Raw genomic sequence first — 21887 nt, 5'->3', positions numbered from 1 at the left:
AAAAGACAACTTTTTTTTCTGGTAACTACATTAAAAATGTAGTCTAAGGAATTATCTTGAGTATTGAAACATAAGAGGAAGAAAAACTAAATTAAATACATTTCAGGTGGAAAATACAATGCTAAGTGCATAATTAGCTGTGAAGTCTGTATGATATATAACAGGCTATCATCTTTCTTCTCCATATGGAGGTGAGTCCACCCAAAACATGAAACTAACTCCTTCATGTGTTTCCAAGAAAAGTGCTAATGTACTTTTGATTTTTATTTAGTCTCTTCATTTATCTAATATTCAAAAGGCAATATTTAATGATTTCAAACAGAATGAAGTTTTTTTCCTTTATAGTATTGACATATGTTATTAGTTTTAAACTGAGATTAATGAGGTATCCCTCTGCAGTATCCCATATCACTCCCTTTATGTTCCTTTGTTGGTCTAGCTTGCTTCAGTTTGGTGGTGTTTTTCAAGTTATGTTATAAACCTTGGTTTTCAACCATTGAATTCTTATTCCAGGCACACATTTAGATGTGATGTGTGTGGATGAAGACACTACCCACACTTGGAAAGGATCACTCACACCTCATGATAGGTGCCCACTTTGACACTGGGCCATTATTTTGTCTTTTCAGTGATCAAGTAATAGATCAGAGATGTTGTGGCCTAAAATTATGTCTTGTACACAGCAACAGTGTAATGGGAAAAACCTTTCCCTTACTCAAATAACCACATACAAAGAAGTGACATGAGGTACACATTAGAATTTACCACTGTATTTTGAGATATCTCATTAAATTCTCTTCTCGTCTGTGCTAAGTGTATGATACAGTATGTTTGTGTGTCAGAATAGCCTTCTGGTACTAGATAACTTTATGTTGAAATCTGTGGCCTCTGAAAATGGACTTTATGTTAACCAGGTCTGTGATCCTGGAAGAAAAAGTATATTTCATTGTGACACCATAATTTTTCTTTGAAAAAGCTCACATGAAACTATTACATATATGTACACATAAACAGTAACAAAAATAAACATTTTGATTCTAGGGTGTGGAAGATGGGTAAATGAGGCCAGTTTTAAACCCTAAAACAAATCTGCACTACATTAATACTCATTAACAGCACACGTCGCTAATGTCTAGTTCTTTATAATTGTTTCTCATTCGCACTGCAAATTCAAAGTACATACCCTTTAAAACTCGGGTCATAAATTAGCTGTGAGTATGCAGTACCATGAAGCTGAAGACACATAGCTGGTACTGGTGGCTGAGGTTCTTGGTAGTCACCTACATGGAGGAAGTCAAGCTTTCCTGAGAGCTCTTTGACAAGGAAGGCTGGACCTGGTGAAGGCCTCTTCTTTCACCCCTGCCATTGCCCTCAAATCTGAGATCTCCTTTTGTATGAGTTTTTACCCCTTTACTTCAGTTCCTGACCTACAGGCTGTGTGACACTTAGGTGGGGTTGTTTTTCAGGCTGTAGAAGATACCTTTATGGTGTCACTTGGCTGTTTTTCTTTGCTGCATAATTGCCTCTTGCCTAAGAGCACAAGCAGCCTTGCCAGTTCTTAATTGTGCCCTTTTTCAGTGGCCATTACATGACCATAGGTTGTTGGTTTAATTCCCAGGCCTCTCTTTTAAGACTGTGCTCATACTTTCAAGACATTTGCTATTATCCCATGCTATCCCAAGCATCACATTGTGACAGGAGACACCTGGTACTAAATTCCACTTCACACAGCAAGCTCTCCTGACAAGCTGGTAACACATCTAGAAGGCCAGTACTGGACCCTTACACAGTAAACGTTAAGACCTGGTTAGCAGGACCTATTCCTACCAAGAGCAATTTAATTTTTTACAGAATCACTAGGCACAAACATTTTCCATATTGTTTGCAAGGCTTCTCTGCTGTGAGAGCAGGCTGAGAGAGTTGGAGTTGTTTGCTGGGAGAGGAGAAGACATTGGGGAGACCTTATTGTGACCTTCCAGTAAGAGAGCAGGAGAGGGGTATTTTACAAGTGCATGTAGGGACAGGGCAAAGGGAATGAATTCAAACTGAAAGAAGGTAGGTCTAGGTTAGATATTAGGAAATTCTTTCCTGAGAGGGCGGTGAGACTGGCACAGGTTTCCCAGAGAACTCATGGATACTCCATCCTTTAACTACTCAAAACCAGGTTAAATGGAGCTTTGAGCAGCCTGGTCTATGGAAGGTATCCCTGCCTGTCGAGGAGGATTGGAGCTAGGTTATCTTTAATGTCCCTTCCAATCCAAACCATTCAAGGATTCTGTATTATCTTGACATTCCTTTGATTTTCTAAAGGTTTTATGCTATTAGCAGATAATGAAATTAATCTTTTGAATATATTTTTTAGAATAGGATGGCTTCTGACCTTTTATAGGGGTGGGGTTTTTCTGTGTATGGGACATTTTCTTGAGTGTTTCAAAAACTTTAAATAATAATAGTCTTTATCAAGACTAATTTTCATGGTCTGTTCAACCAGTAATTGCTTCAAGATTTGAAAAGGCTGAGGCATCTTTAATATTTCACAGACATTACATACAGTTCTACATTCTCATTCTAGATTGATAGCTCAATGGAGGCATCATCTTTGTTTGCAGAATTTTTAAAGACCTGGAAATTGGAATGAAGATAGTTGAATTGCTGCTTAAGTTAACAATCATAAATTATTTTATTTATGCATGAATGGACAGAGAATATGAAACTAACCGTTTCCCAGATATGAAGAAGTAAAATTAAAAAAAGTATTCCTGAAGTCTGTAAAAAAAAAAAAAATTATTCCAGAGGCAAAAAGACACTCAGAAGTTTGTTAATAGGTAGACAAAGATTAAGTTGCTTTAAACATTTTTATTCCCTTGTTGAGTATGTAAGTCAAGGATTAATTAAAAAAGGATTATCTTACAAATACCTTGAAAACAATTGTTGTACATCTATGTACTGACAGTTCTGAAATTCAGCAAAATTTACCACTTGACATAGGTATGTCCTGTAAAATTTACATCTCAGTGATAGATCATTATCTCTTAGCGTGGAAAAATTTTTGTCTCTGCACTCTTAATGAAGCTGCAGCTAAACATGATCCACACAGAAGCACCAGGAGGAAGTGGTAAGCAGAAGTAGTGAGCAGTTCCCTGCAGCTGGGAGAAGGATGCTCCCATTTTCTGACCTCCGCTCTTGTTCAGGGAGTTTTGCTGCCCTCCAGGGGCTCAGCTGTTGGACACTGTGGAAAGACTGCCGAGGCTTGTCTGGCGCTCAGACTGTGACCCCTTGGAGCTTTTCTACATAGACTCCAGTCAAGTGCCAGGGATAGTGTGGAGCATATGAAGCTCCAAGGGGTCAAATCCTTGGATGGAGACTAGATACAGGTCTTGGCAACCTGCTGTAGCTTTGAGTGCCTGACAGACCCCCAGAGGTTCCTTCCAAGCTCAGCTGTTTTGTGGTTCTGTGAATAGGAGTCATTTTTGTTCAGTTTTCGGAGCCTATCACATTCTTTGTGGCCAAACAGCAAAAATGGCAGATACACTTTGGAAATTTCAGCTTTTTTCATTTTAGACATTTCAAAATGGGAAACAATTCTTACACATTAATACAGTAGGGAGAACTTACATGTTGTTACTTTTTCAGAAATATTTCTGGTAATTTGCAGGGCTTCATTTTTTCTCTCGGACCATACATAATGCAAAGTCCTGTTAAATGTTGCTACCAATTATTGAGCTGTCCTGAAATTGTTGAACTGGGAAGTTTATTATTCCTTATCTATCTATAAGAATAGAACCATGGCAGCTTCCTTTCCTTCATCCACTGATTATTAGTCTAGCCAGACTTCAGACTCTGAATTTTTTAATTGAATTTTACTTTAAATTAAATAGATACTTAAAATGTGCTTCAAATCAGTGTACATCTGTGTTGAAATTACACAGGCAAACCTCTTTTTATTGAGCTGTTCTGAACTAATACAGAATGTCTTGACATTTTCACCTATATTAGCCTCATTTGAAAACATACATGTTAATTCTTGCCATCGGAAACATCGTTGTAATGAATACTGTTCTAAAACTGCTTTTACAGTTGTTTTGCAGCATGATTTAATAACAGCTTGACACTTATCAAATTGATTAAACTCTCATGAACCTGCCATTTAGTTAGAAAAAACCACATACTCACATGCGTAGTATTAGCATGCACGGAAGACTTGTTGATCTGTGAAATAAAATCTGAATAAATTGTCAAATTTTGCACAAATTTTAAAAACCTTTACTGTGGAAGGGTGGCACATTGTTGGCAAGGGCTGGGCCCTTGAGTTAATCAGTTGATTCAACCAGTCTCTGTCCTGGTGTCTTCTCTTCCCAAACAGCCTTTGCCCTGACAGACTGTGGCCTAGCACCTGTGTAAGCATTCCTTGTCACTTAACTGGATCAGCTGGAAGTCACTGTCATGTGGAACTCGGGAATGTTCCATCATATAATAATTATCAGAGATGCACAAAAGAATGAGGACACAGGGGGAGTACATAAGTGTTTCATCATGTCCAAATGGCTCTCTCTGGTGAGGAGAGAGAGAGAAGAATTAGTGATATATTTTTGTTGTAAGGTGGTTTCATTTTCTGCCTTGTTTCAGAAAACCCCTAAATCAGGTCAATGAAAGTTAAAACACCCACCCATAAAAATTTCAGCAGCAGCTCCTTCCAAGCTGTTCACCGAATGTAAGATTATAAATTATGTGTTTCGTATCTTTTTTATGTTTGTAAATTGTAATGTTTTCATAAAGTTGCATAATACTGCAAAAACATTTTAGAAGTAGTTTTGAAAATTAATGAGTTGTTGCTCTTTTAACCAAACCATTATAGAATCATAGAATCACAGGATATCCTGAATTGGCATGGAACCACAAGGGTCATTGAAGTCCAACTCCTGGCAGTGTACAGAACAGCCCCAAGAATCACACCATGTGCCTGGTACCTCATTAGCTTTAAAAAAACAACAGGGTCTTTTCCATGAAGGAAAGTCAGTGAAACAGAAATATGGAGTCATTCTGTATTTTATTTTCGACAATGAATAGCATGAGAAAAACTGTGAGAGGCTTATATCTAAAAAAAATAGGTAGAGAGACTCGAAGGAGAAGGCAAAATAGGTACATCTAAATGGCAGTGAAGGTTTCTAAAACCCATCACCACCATCACCACCAAAATTGCATTTTGAATCGAATGCAAAACTAGTAAAGCTATAAAGTTCTGAGGAAACAGTTTTCAAAACATGCTGGAGTTTGCAAAAGCTTGAGTTTAAGAAGGTAATGGGACAATTTAGGTGAGACTTTATGAAGTTTTATATTATACTAAGATAGCAACACATACAGAACTGAAAGATGGAAAATTATCAAAGTCTCAAAATATGCCTGATTAATATTGGTAGCAAAATACAGTGTTTAATATTAAAGATTAGATTCTACCTTAAGTTTCTTATGATTAGGAAAAGCACTCAGTACTTCAGCAGTTCTTCATCTTAATTCCCAAGCAGGTCATGAGCACACACATATTTTAAAAGCTGATGTGAGTTATATACATAATGGATTTTAGGAGAATGTAACAGGACATTAAATGTATAAGCTTATATTGGTATTCATGTTTAATTTTGCTATGGAAATGACAGATGGGTTGTTTCAACAAATTCTTAGGGGAAAGCATTAGAAAGAGTGATGAAATGAATCTGAAATTTATAGGCAACTCTTATGTAAAGGATGATATTGAGGAACTTAGAGGACTTCTGTTTCAATTAGCTTTTGTAAATTTAGAGAGTGTCAAAGATTGAGCAAAGCCTCCAAGGTGCAGTGTCTTGGGTTTTTCTTTATTTTGTGCAATTAAACATCCCAATTAGAAATTATCAGCTAGTTTATGCTAGTTTTGTATTAAAATTTACATATACTCAACAAATTAAGGTGTTAGAAAAACTGATATGAAACTGGTACTGTGATTTTTGAATGCATGCAAAGAAAAAATGCGAAGCATAACAATTGTAAATACTGTATGCTTTGGCATTTTGATCAATAACTTTGTTGTATACCTTTTTAACAATGTTGGAAGACTTTATCCTTCCTTCTTCTGTTTGTCAGTCATAAGCCAAAGTATTGCTCATCCATTTAGCTTCTCTCATATTTTAGCTTGCATACTGACTGCAGTATGAGCTTGAAATTAAAAATGTAAAAGCTCTGACAAACACATTCCCAGTGCCCGGGAAAGATTATAGAGGTAAATATCCTGTGTGTTCTGGAAAGCAAGATGCCATATGACAACTCAGAAATTTATTTAACCTGAAAGTAATCAAAACTTGTTATTTTAAGACAATGCATTTCAGAGAAAGTAAAACCTGATTTTATCGTTACTAAATTACTAGAAATTGAAATAGCAAAACATTTTTTCCCATAGGCTAGGGTTTATTTTTTTGCATTTATGCCTTATAGAATTTTCCAAAAAGTTTTTAATTTTGCAGCTGGAATTCATTGCAGCATCTTGCCACATGACAGGTTGGCAGTTTCCTAACACATGCAAAAATATATTTATATAATAAGTTGCATATGAATTAAGATTTGCAAAATTACACTAGCTCTTGAAATTATTGAATAAATTTGGATTGTCAGTGGCTTTAGTGGAAGGGAAGTAAGTAGTAAAAATGGCAGTGTGAGAGCAGCAGTACCTCTCAGTCTCAGTTACTCAAAATTTAGGTATAATATTATATTTATTTTGTATTTATTGTATTTAATTCAATTCCATCTTGAACTAGCCTCATGAAGTAAGAACTGGCAGCATAGTTCACAGTACCCAGTAAAATCTTGTGCTGAGTACCACTGCTTTTTATACTGACACATTAACACAAATACTAAAAGCAGTGATTCAGCTAAGTAAAGATTTTTCAGCAATTCAAGTATGTTTGAAGTAACTGGGTAGACACAATTGTCCCAGAAGAGTGGTGCCTTTATTGGACATGACACAGACAGTACTGAAAGTATCACTATACTTTTAATTCAGTGTCAGAAAAGGGCTGCTATTGCTACTACTTCAAAACTAACAAGGTCATATGAAGTATTACGAGTTAAACAAATAACATGTTGTATGACATCATAGTTTCCTTGAGTTTATTAACTGGATATCACATGTTCTTTCTCAGAATTCTAACCTGATCCATCAGAAGGTGTCTCCTCCTGCAGAACAACAAGGATCTCCAATCTTATCATTCGTTATCCTGGAACAATTCAATGCCATTCGCCTTGTGCAGAGTGTCCATCAGTCACTTGCTTCTTTAAGTAAAGTCATCAGAGGTACCTCACTACTGAGTTCTGAAGTACAAAGACTTGCAAGTGCCCTGTTAAACCAAAAGGTAAGTCATTTTGTAATGAATATACATTATAAAAAGCATTAAAAAACCAAGGAAACTGAACTAATACGCATTTTCATGTTCTAATTTTTTTTTGCTGATGAAGACTTTAAAATGGAGTTCTTTTAAATATAGAAACTCTAAAAAACAACCATTTTTTTTTTTTCTGGAAAATTTTTCAGAAGTTTTTGCAGAAGCTTCTGAATGTATTACTCTCCTATCAAGCTTCCTCTTAAAGACAAATCCAATAAGGTTAGAAGTTGTGTCAATTTCAAATACCAAGTTATGCTAGATAAGTCAAATATATTAGCCTGTAGAATATGTAAATCTGTCCCTTTACATAGTTTTTACATTTGCTTAAAATTTAAGTTGTAATAACAGTTCTCTTTGCATTTATTCAGTATGGAGTATTGCCATACCTCACCAGCCAAGATGTGCCTATCACACCAACCTCTCATCTCACCTTGTATTCCTGATATACGAGAAAAACAGTCAAAATTTGTATTCATATTTTCTCCATGTTTTTTGGAATCAAACTAGTCATGTTTATAAACCAGTACAATTAGTGACATCAAGTTTGCATGCTCTATCATTAATACCTAGATAATTGAGTTAAAACATAGTCAGACATTGATGTGACATGAAACTGGTTTTGTTTCACCTCCAGCAACTGATAAATGCTGATCCATAGATATTGAGATTGCTTCTGCAATGAGCAATAATTCCTGTTATCATCCTGTTTTATCTTCATGTGAAGAACAAGTGCTGTTGAAAAGATTGTTATGCATTTATTGATCTATCAAATTCTAATCAAAACAGTAATTAAATTTGTTGTCTTTTTAGATTCACAAGACAGCATTGGTTAGCAAAATTGCTGCACAGTTAGAATAAATTGCATTTTCTAGTTAGCAATCTCACTGCTTTTTACAACATGCTTTGACTGTGTGGTAGAAACTGGCTCTAAGTCCAGGTCATAGTGAATGGAAATGACACATGTAATAGGCATTCTTTAGTTCATACACTTTCTTTGTTACTGAGCAAGAGAGCATGGCTTGCTTGTGTGCTTCAGCTGCATGCTTCTATGGGAACTAACAGGAGCTGTGAAGATCATTACTGCTGCAAAAAATATCTTAAAAATTCTGTGCATTTTAACCTTTCACAAGCATCAGTTCAGTGCCTCCTGGTAGATTGACCAGTGCTTCTGTCATTTCATCTGCTTACTTACCCACTTTCCTTGTGTAAAAGCTGTATTTGTGTGAAGTTGGTGTGTTAGCCCCATACTAGCCACTGTGAAGAAAATTAACTCCATCCCAGCCAAAAAGAGCATAAGCACATCTGAGATACTCTTACATAATATCAATTAGCTAAGCTATTTCTTTAAAGTAATTTAGAGTGATATATTAGCAACATTAGGCAAGTGCCTTCTAAATGATAGATTGATGAGCTGCCTGTAAATGCATATCTAGTAGAAGAGGCTGCAAAAATGCAAGGTTTCAAATAAAGAAGTAGTTTCAAAAAATCCTAAGTAGGAAAAAAAAACCCATGCAGTTGCCTGTGCTTTATTAATTGATAGTATATATTCTAGTTTATCTAATTAATTTTTTATCCTCAAATCTAGTTACATTCCGGGTAAGCATGGAGTATTTACTTTGAAAGATACTTTTTTTTACAAACTTCTGTGATCAGATTTTGAATGCCATTTCAGTACATACGCTATTAGAATGGGAACTTCCTGGAAAATGCAGCTGTAAATATTAAACAGTATAAATTATTTAATCTGCTCAGCATCTTCAGTAGTGTGCAGTATTCCACAGTTACTGATTTCCATTAATTCTCTTTCTCATAAGTAGGGGAGTCTTGCAGTCACTTTCAGTGTGCTTTAGATTCCTGTGGAATAAGTAAAATTAGTGTTTCTATCCTCATTTTATAAGGAGGAAGTTTAACAGATGCCCTTTTAAGCCTTTCTTTTTGAATTCTTTTTGAAGATAAATTTATAGGGGGAAGTCTTGCAGGACATTTTTTCTCAGGTGTTGCTCTACAAAAGCTGTAAAATGATGAGAAAATAACAATGTGGTGGAATTGTACCAGATTCTTTTCACCACAGAGCCACACAGCTGCATTTTGAAGTCTGAGGAGGCTGCAGCAAAGGAGTGGGAAACTGTGGCTGCAGTTGAAAGATGACATTGTGACTTTCCAAGAAATAATGCTCTTAGGCCCTTTGGAAATATTTGTGGAACCAACTGTTGTTTCCTTATTCAGTAGCAGAGGTTCTTGCAAGTTCTCCACCAACGCTGTGTCTGTGCCACACAAAGGATTAGCAGGAATTCAATCTTTCTGTTAGGGGTTGTATGTTCTTGATCATTATATTACTGGTGTCACTTTTTTAGGTTTTTTTTTTTTTTTTTTTTTTGTTTGGTTGGTTTTTTTGGTAGGTATATTTGATCTCCAGATAATTTATTTTAATTTCAGTGTCCTGTCACATGGCAGAGCAAGTGGGAAGGTCCAGAAGATCCTTTGCAATATCTCAGAAGTCTTGTAGCTCGAGCACTTGCTATACAGGTAATTTTAAAGAGTCATTCACCTCAGTGTGCTGGTATTGAGTGACACAGTATATTATGTAAATTCCACTACAGTAGATCTTTACAAACACAGGTCCCAAAGAGTTTTAGATGTGTGAAAAGGTATATAGAAATCTAAAGATCAAGGAATAATGATTAAGGAATAATGTGATAATATTGTTACTTCACAATGGGTTTGCAGCTTAGTCTTTATGGTGCACTGTGCGGAGAAAGACTTTCTACAGTTAATATTTAAGTCAAGACATACTCTTTAATTGGGTAGAGAAATGCCTATCAAGACATAAGTGAAGCATTTATAAGAAAGATAATGTAGAAATTCATAGATGACTAGTCTTTGAAGAAAGTAATGAAAAGATCTGCATTCTCCAGGTTTACAAGGGGCCATAAGAGAAGGTGCAGAACCTGACAGCAGCTCTGTCTATCCACAGTCTGACAGTAAAGAGGTTAATTTTTAGTTAAGGTAAATCTATATATACTTTGATTGACAGAAGTGGTGTATTTAAGATACAGACAAATAAAAAAACAATTTATCTAAATTAATTAGTACATAAGGAAACAGATTCCTTATCTATGTTGGATACATAGAGAGAATACTCTGAGAACCTGCAAGAGAGGAAGACAACTTTAGAAAGGACAGATCTTTGTTACCTCCAGGCGATAAATATAAAGTTGTTTTGATCTTCATTAACACACCTTGTCCAATGGGATGCCAAGATTTTCGTTAACATTAATGTTGACCATCAGATTCAGAAGAAAGATTTAATGGCCATGTGTCTTCTAGGCATTACTCTTTTCTAAAGAAACTGTCAAGTAAATGTTTCTGAAGTATTAATAAGATTCTTGCTATGCAAACAATTTCTTTTGGCTAATACTTATTTTTTCTTTAACCTTTCCTTCAAAAAAGGTTTAAAGTACAAAGGAGAAAAAAATACATATAGCAACAAGTGATAATGCAAGTTCAAATGTTATTTGTTCATATAACTTAGTCCTATCTATCTTTTTGCTGACTATTAAAGCCTTTAGTCTTTAAAAAAAGCATCTTTTGTGGTAAGTCAGGGTGTTTGTAAGCTTCAAGAGTACATTACTGTTTGCAACTTCTACTTTCATTTGGTTGTGACCAAACTGCATGCAATTTTCCTTACTTACATGATTTATTAATGGAAGTCTGAGATTAGAGTTTGAGCTTCTGTGTGGAGTGCACCTCCCATACAAAGTCATAATGCAGAGGTAACAGTATGAAATTAGTATTAATAGTAATAGATGATTTTCCACCACACACATCCCAGAAGTTTTTATTTCCATATATTACTCCAGTCAGCTGTTGACTAATGTGCTGCATTATATTTGCTGAATTACCATGATAGTAATCTTCCTTTCTCATTGCTCAAACTACTGACAAAATGGTACATTTGGATTAGTCATTTTTATGAAAGTTAGTATGAAGGAATCATTTTCAGTCTTCAACAGTTATTTATTGTAAGAAAGAGTAAGATTATTAAGGCATAGCTTTACAGCAGCTACTTGACTGTGTCCATAAGCAGTAAATTATTTTAAATTTTTATCAGTGATAACAGCTGCTGGTTGTCTCATTTTATTTCTTTAAAGTCAAATATGTAATATAGTTGTGTTTGGAGCAATTCTTAATAATATAGTATCAGTCTGTTTTGTATCTCAGCTTCTAGTCAAGTCACATCTGAAATACAATTTCTATATTTCAATATGGTATATTATTAGAAAAATGTTGATTATTTCTAATTACACATTTTGGTTGAATCATCTTTTTCCTTAAATGTAATTCCAAATCATGATTGTGCCCATTACACCTTCCTGATTAATCTTGATCATTTTTTAATTAACTTTTCTTTTTTGTGACTTTTCATTATTGATTTTATAAATGTAATTAATCAGTAGTTAATTCTAGGTTTAGTATTCAGAAATTCAATAAAGGCTTCAATAAAGATATCTCATAACTCTGAAAATTATGTTCAGTTTTATATTTCAATAAATGTCATATTTTGGATTAGTTTAGTTTTATATGACCAACTTTATAAGCTTTTTTTTTTTTATAGTTACTCTTACGTCCCTCTGTTTCATTGACTGTAAGATATTGACTTATACTTTACTATTTGTGACAGGTTTGATTTAGGCATTTTTAAGATGAAATAGGAGACCTTGAAAGATCAAAGTTGTACTGAAGGATTACATTTACTAAGGATGGAGTAAGTCTCTACCTAGGTTATTAGTTAAAGGCTGCCTTGTCAAGAGGTTTGTTGCCAGTGCAGAAAACAATAAAAGCAACTGCAACAAGTATTTAATGGGGATAGGGAAGAACACAAAATATAGGCCAGATGGTAAAATATTTATAGCAAAATTTATAGAAGTGTAAAGATGTTCTGAGAGCATTATGCAACAACAGGCAGAAAAACAACAGGTGTTGCATTTTTAAGTCTGAATTCACTCAGTAAAAAAAACCAAAACCAAAACTGCCTATTGAAAGTGTGAAGAAATTTGTATATGCAGAATGCAGTAGAGGCATGTATTGATGTGTACTATGTTATGGTGACAGACCTGCTGTAAATAGGTGATTTCTTCCCTGGTGAAAATTTTGATATTTGGATGGTAGCTTTTGCTTTAAATTGAAACAAGAGTGTTATGTATTGAACATTCTTCTAAGATGGAGTTCTGAATACTTTCAATTAGCAGTGCTGACACTGAACTTTATAATACTGTGTTTCATCTTGTCTGTCTGCAGTGATATATTTGCTACCAACATTAAGCTGTGAAATGTATGAATCATCAGTGATCATTGTATAAGATTTAATGCTTGGCTCTTATACTGTCAGTTTCCTCATGATGGCACCCTAAATGTTTTCTGTGGTTTCTCTTTCCTGGGGGTTCATGATGATAGCTCAGCAATAACACACACCAGCATGTAAAGGTGTTAAGTGCATCCCACTGTCTAGGTAAGTGTCTTCTCATGGCTATGGATACCAGCAGGAGAGAGAGGAGACTCAGAACTGCAGCTATTAAGAGACAAAACAGCAGCCCAGGCAAATGTCAGCTGAATAGCAACCTTAAAAATTGTTTCAGGTCAACAAATTGGAAATCAAGAACTAAATAGAGAGCTTAATTTCACCTTTTCAAAAAGGAACCCCAAACCCTTCTCATTCCAAAAAGACCTTGAATTTAATTCTTTTTGACTCAGCTGGTTTTATGTCATTTACAAAAGCAGTTTTTCCTTTGGATGACTATTAGAGAGCTGCTAAAATTCTTGCAGTGTACATTCTGACCTCAGAATCATAAGCATTAGTTTCAGAGTTCTAATCAAGGAAATGTTTATGAATACTGAAAGTTTTTAGTTGCATAATTTATGAAAGGTTTCATTGAAATTGTGCATTTATCTATAAAGTACTTCCAGTATGTAAAGAGGTTAAATTTCATATTTTTTCAAAGGACTTTTATTTATCTTCTGAGATGCTATTTTCTTGTCCTTTTCCATCCTGAGTAAAATCAAAGGTAGTAATATTTAACTTCAATACCAGTTTGATGACTTAGTATAAGTTTTTTTACTATTTTAATGATCTTTTACTATTTAAGGAAGAATAACTTTGTTCCTATTTTGGAACCCTATTCCTCTGTTTCAACAATTAGGTCCCCAGAAAGGGGGATTGGACGCCCAAGGTATATGAGGTTTAAACTCTTGGAAATTACCTGCTGAATATACTATAAAACCATCTGGGAATAGGAAGCCCAGGATTTCTCCTTCATACCCCAGGCATCTAGGCAGAGATCTTAAATTTTCATTCACTGATAATAGGCAGAAAGGCTGCTCTTAGAAAACCAAGGGAATCAAGTCCTCTCAATTTTCACCAGGCTAGAGAAAACTCACATAATAAATCTTGTACAAATGCAGAATGGTCATACTCAGTCCTGCTCTTCATCCACTTGGGCACTCCATAATAAGGTCTATCCCAGTCCAAGTAATCACATTTAGTTTCCAGGGTGTTTTCTAGTACATAGCAGAGTTTGCAGCAGGGACAACAGCCTAATGGTTTGTCTTTTACAGTTGTAGGAGAGGCTGATTTAGATGGGTTAGTTTGGCTGGTTCCCCACCTTGTCATTATTCCTCTCAAGGCTCTCTATTTGAACAGCTGTCACCTAGTACCTGTACAGTGCAGAATACTCCAAATTTAGTATTGAAATATTGAAGCATAAAAATTCATAAAAGCAGTGTGTTTTAAATCCACCCATTCCATTATTTTAGTTCAAATTTCCACATTATTCTGAAGAATTAGCATTTTTCTGCTGCTTTTCTTGGCTTCTCTTTAGCTGTCATGAATATCAAAACAAAAATAGAACCGCAGCCTAACATCATCTGCTAAGGAACTGATCCTCAATTGGCTCCCTCATCATGGTGCAGCATGATTTCACTTTGTTCCAAATTTATCAACCAGGATATGTCTTATAAGACCTTATATCTAATTGACAACTCCTTGGTAAAAATTGGAAATTTGCAAGTACTACTAAGAAAATATGTTTTGTTTGTCTCTAATAGGCAAATTCGAAGCTCTCAGCAGCTGTTTTATCATGTTCCTTTTAATCACTAAGTTAGATGGCACTGATGAAGTAATGGCTGATAAAGAGCAGTAGTGCTTTGTAAAGATGCACCATCCAAACAAGGGACCAAACAGAATGTGAGGTGAAAGGTTTAGATGTGGACAGGTAATAGGAGTTGTCTATTGAAGTAAGATCTAATATCCAAGGAAATTAAAGCAGAAGCTGAAGCATTTTTTATGCTCTTACAGAAAGCTGTGTTCATGCATTGATACAGTTTCACCTCCACGCCCTTCACCATATTTGCAGCCCTTCTTGGGACATTCTCTGATAACATAGTATCTTTCATCTATTGTGATGCCCAAAACTTAACATAATGTGGTTTTTTTTTGTAGTGAAATGTTTATTTTCCTCCAGAATACAGTGGGTTTTAACACTAAATCTGCAAACTGTGTTAATTCAAAGGTCAGTAATTTTGGTTACCAGTGAACAAGACTTATGTCAAGTTTTGGAAAGAACATTTAACCTTTTGCACAAAAAACTGGAAAAACAGTTCTTAAAAAGCAGCATTGGAAAAGGGAAAATAAAGCTACCTGCATTTCTTTTGGTTTCATTGTGAGCTGTTGAAGCTTATTCCCAGTGAGTGTTAGCTGCTCTGTTAAACTGAGGTCCACAAGTTACGGGCTTCTTAATAAACATCAGGCTTTACTATTGAGAAAAGTAATGTGTTTCAACAGAATTCAATGGCTGTTCATTAAACTCTTGAAATTCTGAGCATGTTTTGTGAGAATGGCTGTTCTGCTGGAATTATGAAACACTATCTTGTAACCAGAAGTTTGAGCAGCACCTCTTATCATACCACTAACCAGTTATTCAGCTCTTTGATTATAAAATATTTATTGAAGGAGATAATTACTCAGAAAAATATTTTTGTGAGTGTTGAATAAAAGAAGACAAACCCAGGTCATTATCTCTACAGACATGTATCTCTGAGAAATTACCATATTTTAAAGAAAATTATCTTTTTTTCCTAACCTATGTTTAAATTAAAAAAAAGATAGATTTAGTATTCTGTATTTCTTCTGTAGATGCAAAATAGTATTTATTTATTTAGTAAATTAGTCACAAATCCTAAGTCCATAGTAAATCAAAAAAAGCTTATATAAGATGTAAAGCTGTAGTTTATATCCTTTATTTAAACTGATAAATTAGTCATCATTCATTGATTTTTCTCTTTAGGCTACTTTTCACAATACAAGAAGAAATCTGAAAAGATGCAATGATAAAATATTAATCAATTTTATGCATTTAATCTGTCAAAATTAAAAGTGTATATTGTTCTGTTTCTAATAACTTGTTTTTCACTGTATCTCCTTTATCATGGATGGAGCTGTCTGCAAAAGAGAAAGCAGAGTAAAATGGATAGTCTTGTCTCACAAAAGCTCAAGCAAAAAAGGTTAATTTTAGTACAACTGGTAGAAAATTATGTTATTATCATTCATATATGAAAATGAGTCCTTATGTTATTCTGTCAAAGACTGGTAATTTTAAATTCTGTCCATTAATAAATGAGAAGGCTGCAGCACACGCTAATGCACCAATTTGTAGGTTCATCCCATCAATCTGCTTTGCTTTTTTTAGACAGCTTAGAATGGGAGAGGTTTGGGTTGGAAGGGACCTTAAAGACCATCTCATTCTAACCCCCTGGTACAGGCAGGGACACCTTCCTCTAGACCTGGTTGCTCAGAACCACATCCAGCCTGGCCTTGAACACTTCCAGGAATGGGGCATCCATAGCTTCTCTGGGTAACCTGTTCCAATACCTCATCCATCATCACAGGAAAAAAATTCTTCCCTAATATCCCTAATATCTAATCTAAATCTGCCCTCTTTCAGTTTGATGCCATTCCCCCTTGTCCTGTCACTACTTGCCTGTGTAAATAGTCTCTCTCCATCTTTATTGTAGGGTTCCCATAATGTACTAGAAGGTTGCAGTTAGGTCTTCCTGAAGTCTTTTCTACACTGAACAACCTCAACTCACTCAGGCTGTCTTCATAGCAGAAGTGCTCCATCTCTCTGATCCTCCTGGTGTCCCTCCTCTGGACTGGCTCCCACATGTGCTCCCTGTGCTGGGACCCCAGAGCTGCTGCAGCCCTGCAGGTGGGGTCTGAGCAGAGCAGAGCAGAGGGGCAGAATCCCCTCCCTGGCCCTGCTGCCCACGCTGCTCTGGATGCAGCCCAGGACACCTTTGGCTTTCTGGGCTGGGAGTGCACACTGACAGCTCATGTTGAGCTTCTCATCAACCAACATCCCCCAAGTCCTCCTCAGCATGGCTGCTGTCCATCTACTCATCCCCAGCCTGTGCTAATAACAGGATTCCCAGGTGCAGCACCTTCTACTTGGTCTTGATAAACCTCAAGAGATTCCAAGGGCCCACTTCTCAAGCCTGCCTGGGCCCTTCTGGGTGGCATCCTGTCCTTCAGGTGTGTCAACAGCACCACTCAGCTTGGTGTTCTCTGGAGACTTGATGAGGGTGCACTTGATCCCTTAATCTGTGTCATTAATGAAGATAGTAAGTAACACTGGTCCCACTATAGACCCCTGGGGGGACACCACTTGTCACTGAGGTCCGCTGGGACTCTAAGTCATTGGCTACCACCCTCTGGATGTGATCAACCAACCAATTTCTTATCCATCTCATAACTGACCCACACATCTATCTCTCTCTGGCTTAAAGAGAAGGATGTTGTGAGGGACCATGTCAAAGGCTTTACAGAAATCCAGATAGATGTTCCTTAAATCCAGATTTGTAGCCCTTCCCTTGTCCAGTGCTGTAGTCATTCCATCATAAAAAGCCACGAGGCTGGCTAGGCAGGACTTGCTCTTGGTTACAGTGACTTGCTGTTCTGATCACTATACTGACAGAAGTATTCTGTCTACTAAAAGTAAGCAGTCAGTTGAAAATCCTTTATTGTTTTATTTGTAATTCTGATTTCATAGTTAGAAGTTAATACATAGAAATAAATAATGTAGAATAGTAAGACAGCTTTGTAAATAAAAGGAAGTGTGTTTGTGGATCATTTTTAACCTCTAGATGGTCTGCTGGGTTGGTGTAACAGTATGCAAAATATATTATCTCCTGTTTTGAGGTTTTAATTGGCCAAAATCAAAGGTAACACACTGTAACTTTTTCTCAAATACTCATTTTCAGATATGTATTAAAAAAAACCCCATTTTAAATTATATTTCCGTTCCACAAGCGAGCATCATCCCTAATTAGCAATCTTTTTTGGCATTTCTTTGGGGAAGACAGAAATGTAGCTGCATCTTGACCTTTCTCTCTTTGAAGGAGATGCCATATTACTGAATTTGAAATTATAACAGTTTCATATTGTATCCCATTGCAAATATATAAAAAATATTCAATATTTCAGAGCATTTTAAGTTTCAAGGCTGTCATCTCAACTTTAGTTTGTGAAGGAAAAGAGTCTTAAGAATAATTCTTGACTAAACCCTTTATCTGTTGAGTGTGCAGTTGTTTTACTCTTGGGAATTCACAGTCAAATAAAGCAATCAGACCAGGATACAAGTGCACTCAGCAATTCTGTAAACAGACATGACTGCATTTTAAAACTGATCAACAGAAAGGGATTCAGATTTGTGGTTTTGTTCATTTTGTTGTGTGATTTTTCTCTTAGTAGAGTTCTTATTGGTGTGGTTTTTGTCTCTAAATGTTCAGCAAGGTCCATAATTGAAGGAAAAAGAAACCAAACCTTGAGTCAAAGTAGAAGAGTTGTTAAGAGTGATGGTAAGCTTAGATCCCTATTTAAAGTGTGTAGTGGTGCTTAGTCAGGAAGGATAAATTCCCTCCTGCTCTATAGTGTTTCCCAGTGTGTTCAGCTGAGTGCTATAAATGGAAACTAAATTAGAATGTGTGCCCCACATGGAGGAGAATGTACAAAAACATATTGATATATTTGTATTGGTAATTCCACATAGTCACTCTGAACTAAGAGAGTTAGGATCCAATGAGAAATTTGTTCTCTATACCTGAACTTGAATTTCAAATTCCTGTCAGGTTTGTACTGTTGCACAGTGCTGTATGTGCTTTTCCTTATACAGACAGTGTGTTTTCTTACAGGTTCTCTATCATTAACAAATTCAGTATTATTTCTAATATTTCATTATCCCATGTGGTAAATTAAGTAATTGAAATTACCTATATATCAGGCAAAAGGCAGTAAATAATTTAGGACTAAACCAAATATTGCTCATTCTTCAGATATGTAGATTACAAAGCTGTGAAAAAGATTTATTCTGTCGTGTGTATTCATGTATTTTATCACACTGAGAAACTAAAAAGTAATGATTTGAATATATCAACAGAAGAATCCATCAGATAAGAAACACATTAAGATATTACTAGAATAATAAAACTGAAACCAGTGTGTGTATCCAATGATACCATAGAAAAGCAAAATTCCTAATGACCTTAGTAATGGTCAGAGGGAGTTATTGTTTCTTTTACAGTTTTGAGGGCACATCTGAAACACTTGTCCAGTTTGCAGCTTCTAAATTCAAAAACATTACCCATATTGCCCAGAGAGTGTTGTGGAAATACATGATTTGTGGAGGTATCTTTGGAGATACTCAGAACTGGAGTAAAAAATGCCCTGAGCAACCTAAATTGGTGTTGACCTTGGAGTTACTCAGAATTGCAATTGGATTGGATGCCAAAACGTTAAATTTTATGAATAAGTTATTTCTCTAATGGAAGTAATTAAAAAACAAAAGCTAATATAGCTAAAAAAAAAGAAAACAAAAATGAATTTAAAAATATAACTAAAAAAAGTGTGCCTTTTAACTAAATGGGCAATATTTTTTCATTAAATTGCTCCCTTATATATGTTTTTCTGGGCTGCTTCCTGAGAACAGGTGTGAAAGAAGCTTTATGCCATTCTAATACTCTTCAGCATTCTCTTAGCTCTCAAGTGTGACAGGACATCTGAAAAAGACCTACAGCCTTTATGATGAGCTGTTCTTTTGGGATTGGCCACAACAAAAGAAATTTGCTTTTGGGTTTAATAATAGGTTTTATGAGCTTCAGAGAGCTGATATGCTGCACTTGAGGTACCTTTATGCTAACTGCCTCAGCTTTACAACGTAGGAGCAAACAACAATCCATACCAGCTTACTGCATCAATGAGAAAAAACTCAAAATGTAATTATACTCCGCGTCTACACGAAGTTGTCATCTTTTGAACAAACTGTTTGCTAGTCTGAGCAGTAATCCTGTGTTGGAATGTTGTGTTTAATGCAGTGTAAGCAGCTTTAGCATGAGCCAGCATGGTGTGCCAGGATGTCACATCACAGACTAGCCATGACATCATTTACTTCCTTTGTTTAAATGGAGTTGCATCAGCCACTCTTTCCATTCTGTGATCTCTTTTCCTCATGTAAAAAAAAACAGATTTCATCCTTTGCCTTTTAATTGTGGTATCTTTTAGTTATTTTGGGATATGGACCCCACAGAGTTAAACAATTTCTAATTAGATGCTTTAGTCTGTTCGATTAACATTCTTACTTATCTGAGAGTCAGGTTAAGCCTCAATCATTACTGATATAGTAGAGTTCTGTGACACAGGCACAGGTGAGAGATTTTCTCTGTATTTTGACAGCCTAAAGAGAGGATGTTAACAAAAAATAAATGACTAGTAAACAAGAAGGAAAAAAAAATGGAGAGAGACCGGGGACTGCTGTTCAAGGGGTCATTGTTTCAGTAGAGGAACAAGGACTAATGGAAAACCTATATCTCATGGGGTGTTACCAGGGAAAACGGGCCATAGCAAAGGAAGCAGTTCTTTGTTGGCTCTCTTCATTGTAACACAGCCTTCAAGCTGATACTGTAAAACAAATCACTGTAGTGCATCCTGTCATTACCAGTGGCTAATATATTGAGTACTCTGTACCCCTGTTTAGTCACAGATGAACCATCACAATATAGATTTCAGTGTCCCTGCTCCAGAGCTCTGCAAAGGATTTATGTCTGATGCAGCCCTGACTTCTTCCAAGTATTACTGTAGTCAGTCTAGTCTGTTATCTACAAATGAATATTGTATGCCACTGTCTTCCATCCCCTGCAACTTATTTTTGGAGATGGGGAGTTGGTTCCACCATAGTTCCAGTTCTTAAACTTCCTTACCCAGTTGTGCTCTGCCATGTAACTGCAAGTGCAATCTAGTGCCTGGTGACTGATCTGCTGGAGAAAGAAGAGACTAGAAGGCATGAAGCATAAGAGTATTGCCTCACTGGATTCTGTGTTTAGTGATCATACAGGAAATATCTGAAAGTAGGTATTTTTGGCATATGTCAATCATGAACTTGTCAGAATGTTGTTACAGTTCTTATGCATCATTCTGGTATCCATATTAAATGTAGGAAACGGAAATTCAGAAGAAGTTAAGTTCCTGTTTTGATAAAAAATGAACAAGTACAGTAACCAGAATGAGATCACATTTGCTAATATTTCTGTTAGCTGTATCTTACTGTGTGTTCTAGCACATGGTTAGCCAACATGCTGATGCTAAGGGAACTAGAACATTCACCCTGTAACATGTAACACTGTGCTATTGTGTATTGCTGACTTCCTCAACAAATAGGGGGGCTGAGGTGTAGCAAACTGAAAAAAAGTTTTAAAGGCATCCTGTTTAAAGTAGTAGCCAGTGATTTTAGTATGCACGAGGGGAAGGGAAAAATTTAAACCAAACATAAACTCCAAATAAAATTACTGTGTTATTTATCATTTGTAAGTATGGGCCAACACCTTATATAGCTGAAATACTGCAGCATTCATATGTTCATTTAATAAAGGATAACTACCTCAAGAATCATGGCTCAAGGATTTCACATACAAAGAATTACCACAAAGGTGCAAGTTGCTGTATATCAGTTTTTTCTCAGAACCTTAGGCATTACCCCCTCTGGGCTCACTGCCTGGAAAAATCCCTCTATTTCATTTCTTTGAGCTGTAACACTGTCACTCCTGCTTGTGTTTACCACTGAATGCCTGCACTTAGGAGCACACCTGTAGAACAGCTGCTGCACTATGAGGAAAATGGGACTGCTTGTTTGACCTTTGCTCAGTCTAAACTCCAGTTAACTGAGTACTTAGCACTAGTTCTTAGTACTCCCCTAGCAGTGCTACTCACTATTGTTCGCTCTCATACAAAGTTCTGCACTTTTTTCCCTAGTAATGTGGAAAACTTCTAAAACCAATAGAAAAACAGAATTAAGTTGTATGGTTCCTGGCTATGCATATTCATGTAACTCTGAATACAATTTTCCATCTAGGCACAAAAATCAAATCACTTCTGTGGTGATT

At 35.9% G+C, this 21887-nt stretch overlaps 1 protein-coding gene across 4 annotated transcripts in view; it reads left to right on the top strand.

Annotated features, from left to right (window-relative positions):
- The window catches only part of DYNC2H1 (dynein cytoplasmic 2 heavy chain 1), a 140628-nt gene that overhangs the window by 105902 nt on the left and 12839 nt on the right, over nt 1-21887 (top strand). For all 4 annotated transcript variants that reach the window (XM_015629214.3, XM_015629205.3, XM_015629223.3 and 1 more), the window contains exons 84-85: nt 7167-7376; nt 9843-9932. In XM_015629214.3, coding sequence (XP_015484700.1) covers nt 7167-7376; nt 9843-9932 — 300 coding nt within the window. The remainder of the gene's footprint in view (nt 1-7166; nt 7377-9842; nt 9933-21887) is intronic.

This window comes from Parus major, chromosome 1 (genome assembly GCF_001522545.3).
Source record: "Parus major isolate Abel chromosome 1, Parus_major1.1, whole genome shotgun sequence".
In the NCBI taxonomy this organism is placed as follows: domain Eukaryota; kingdom Metazoa; phylum Chordata; class Aves; order Passeriformes; family Paridae; genus Parus; species Parus major.
Note: the sequence above shows the minus strand (reverse complement) of the source record. Positions and strands in the feature narration are given on the sequence as shown.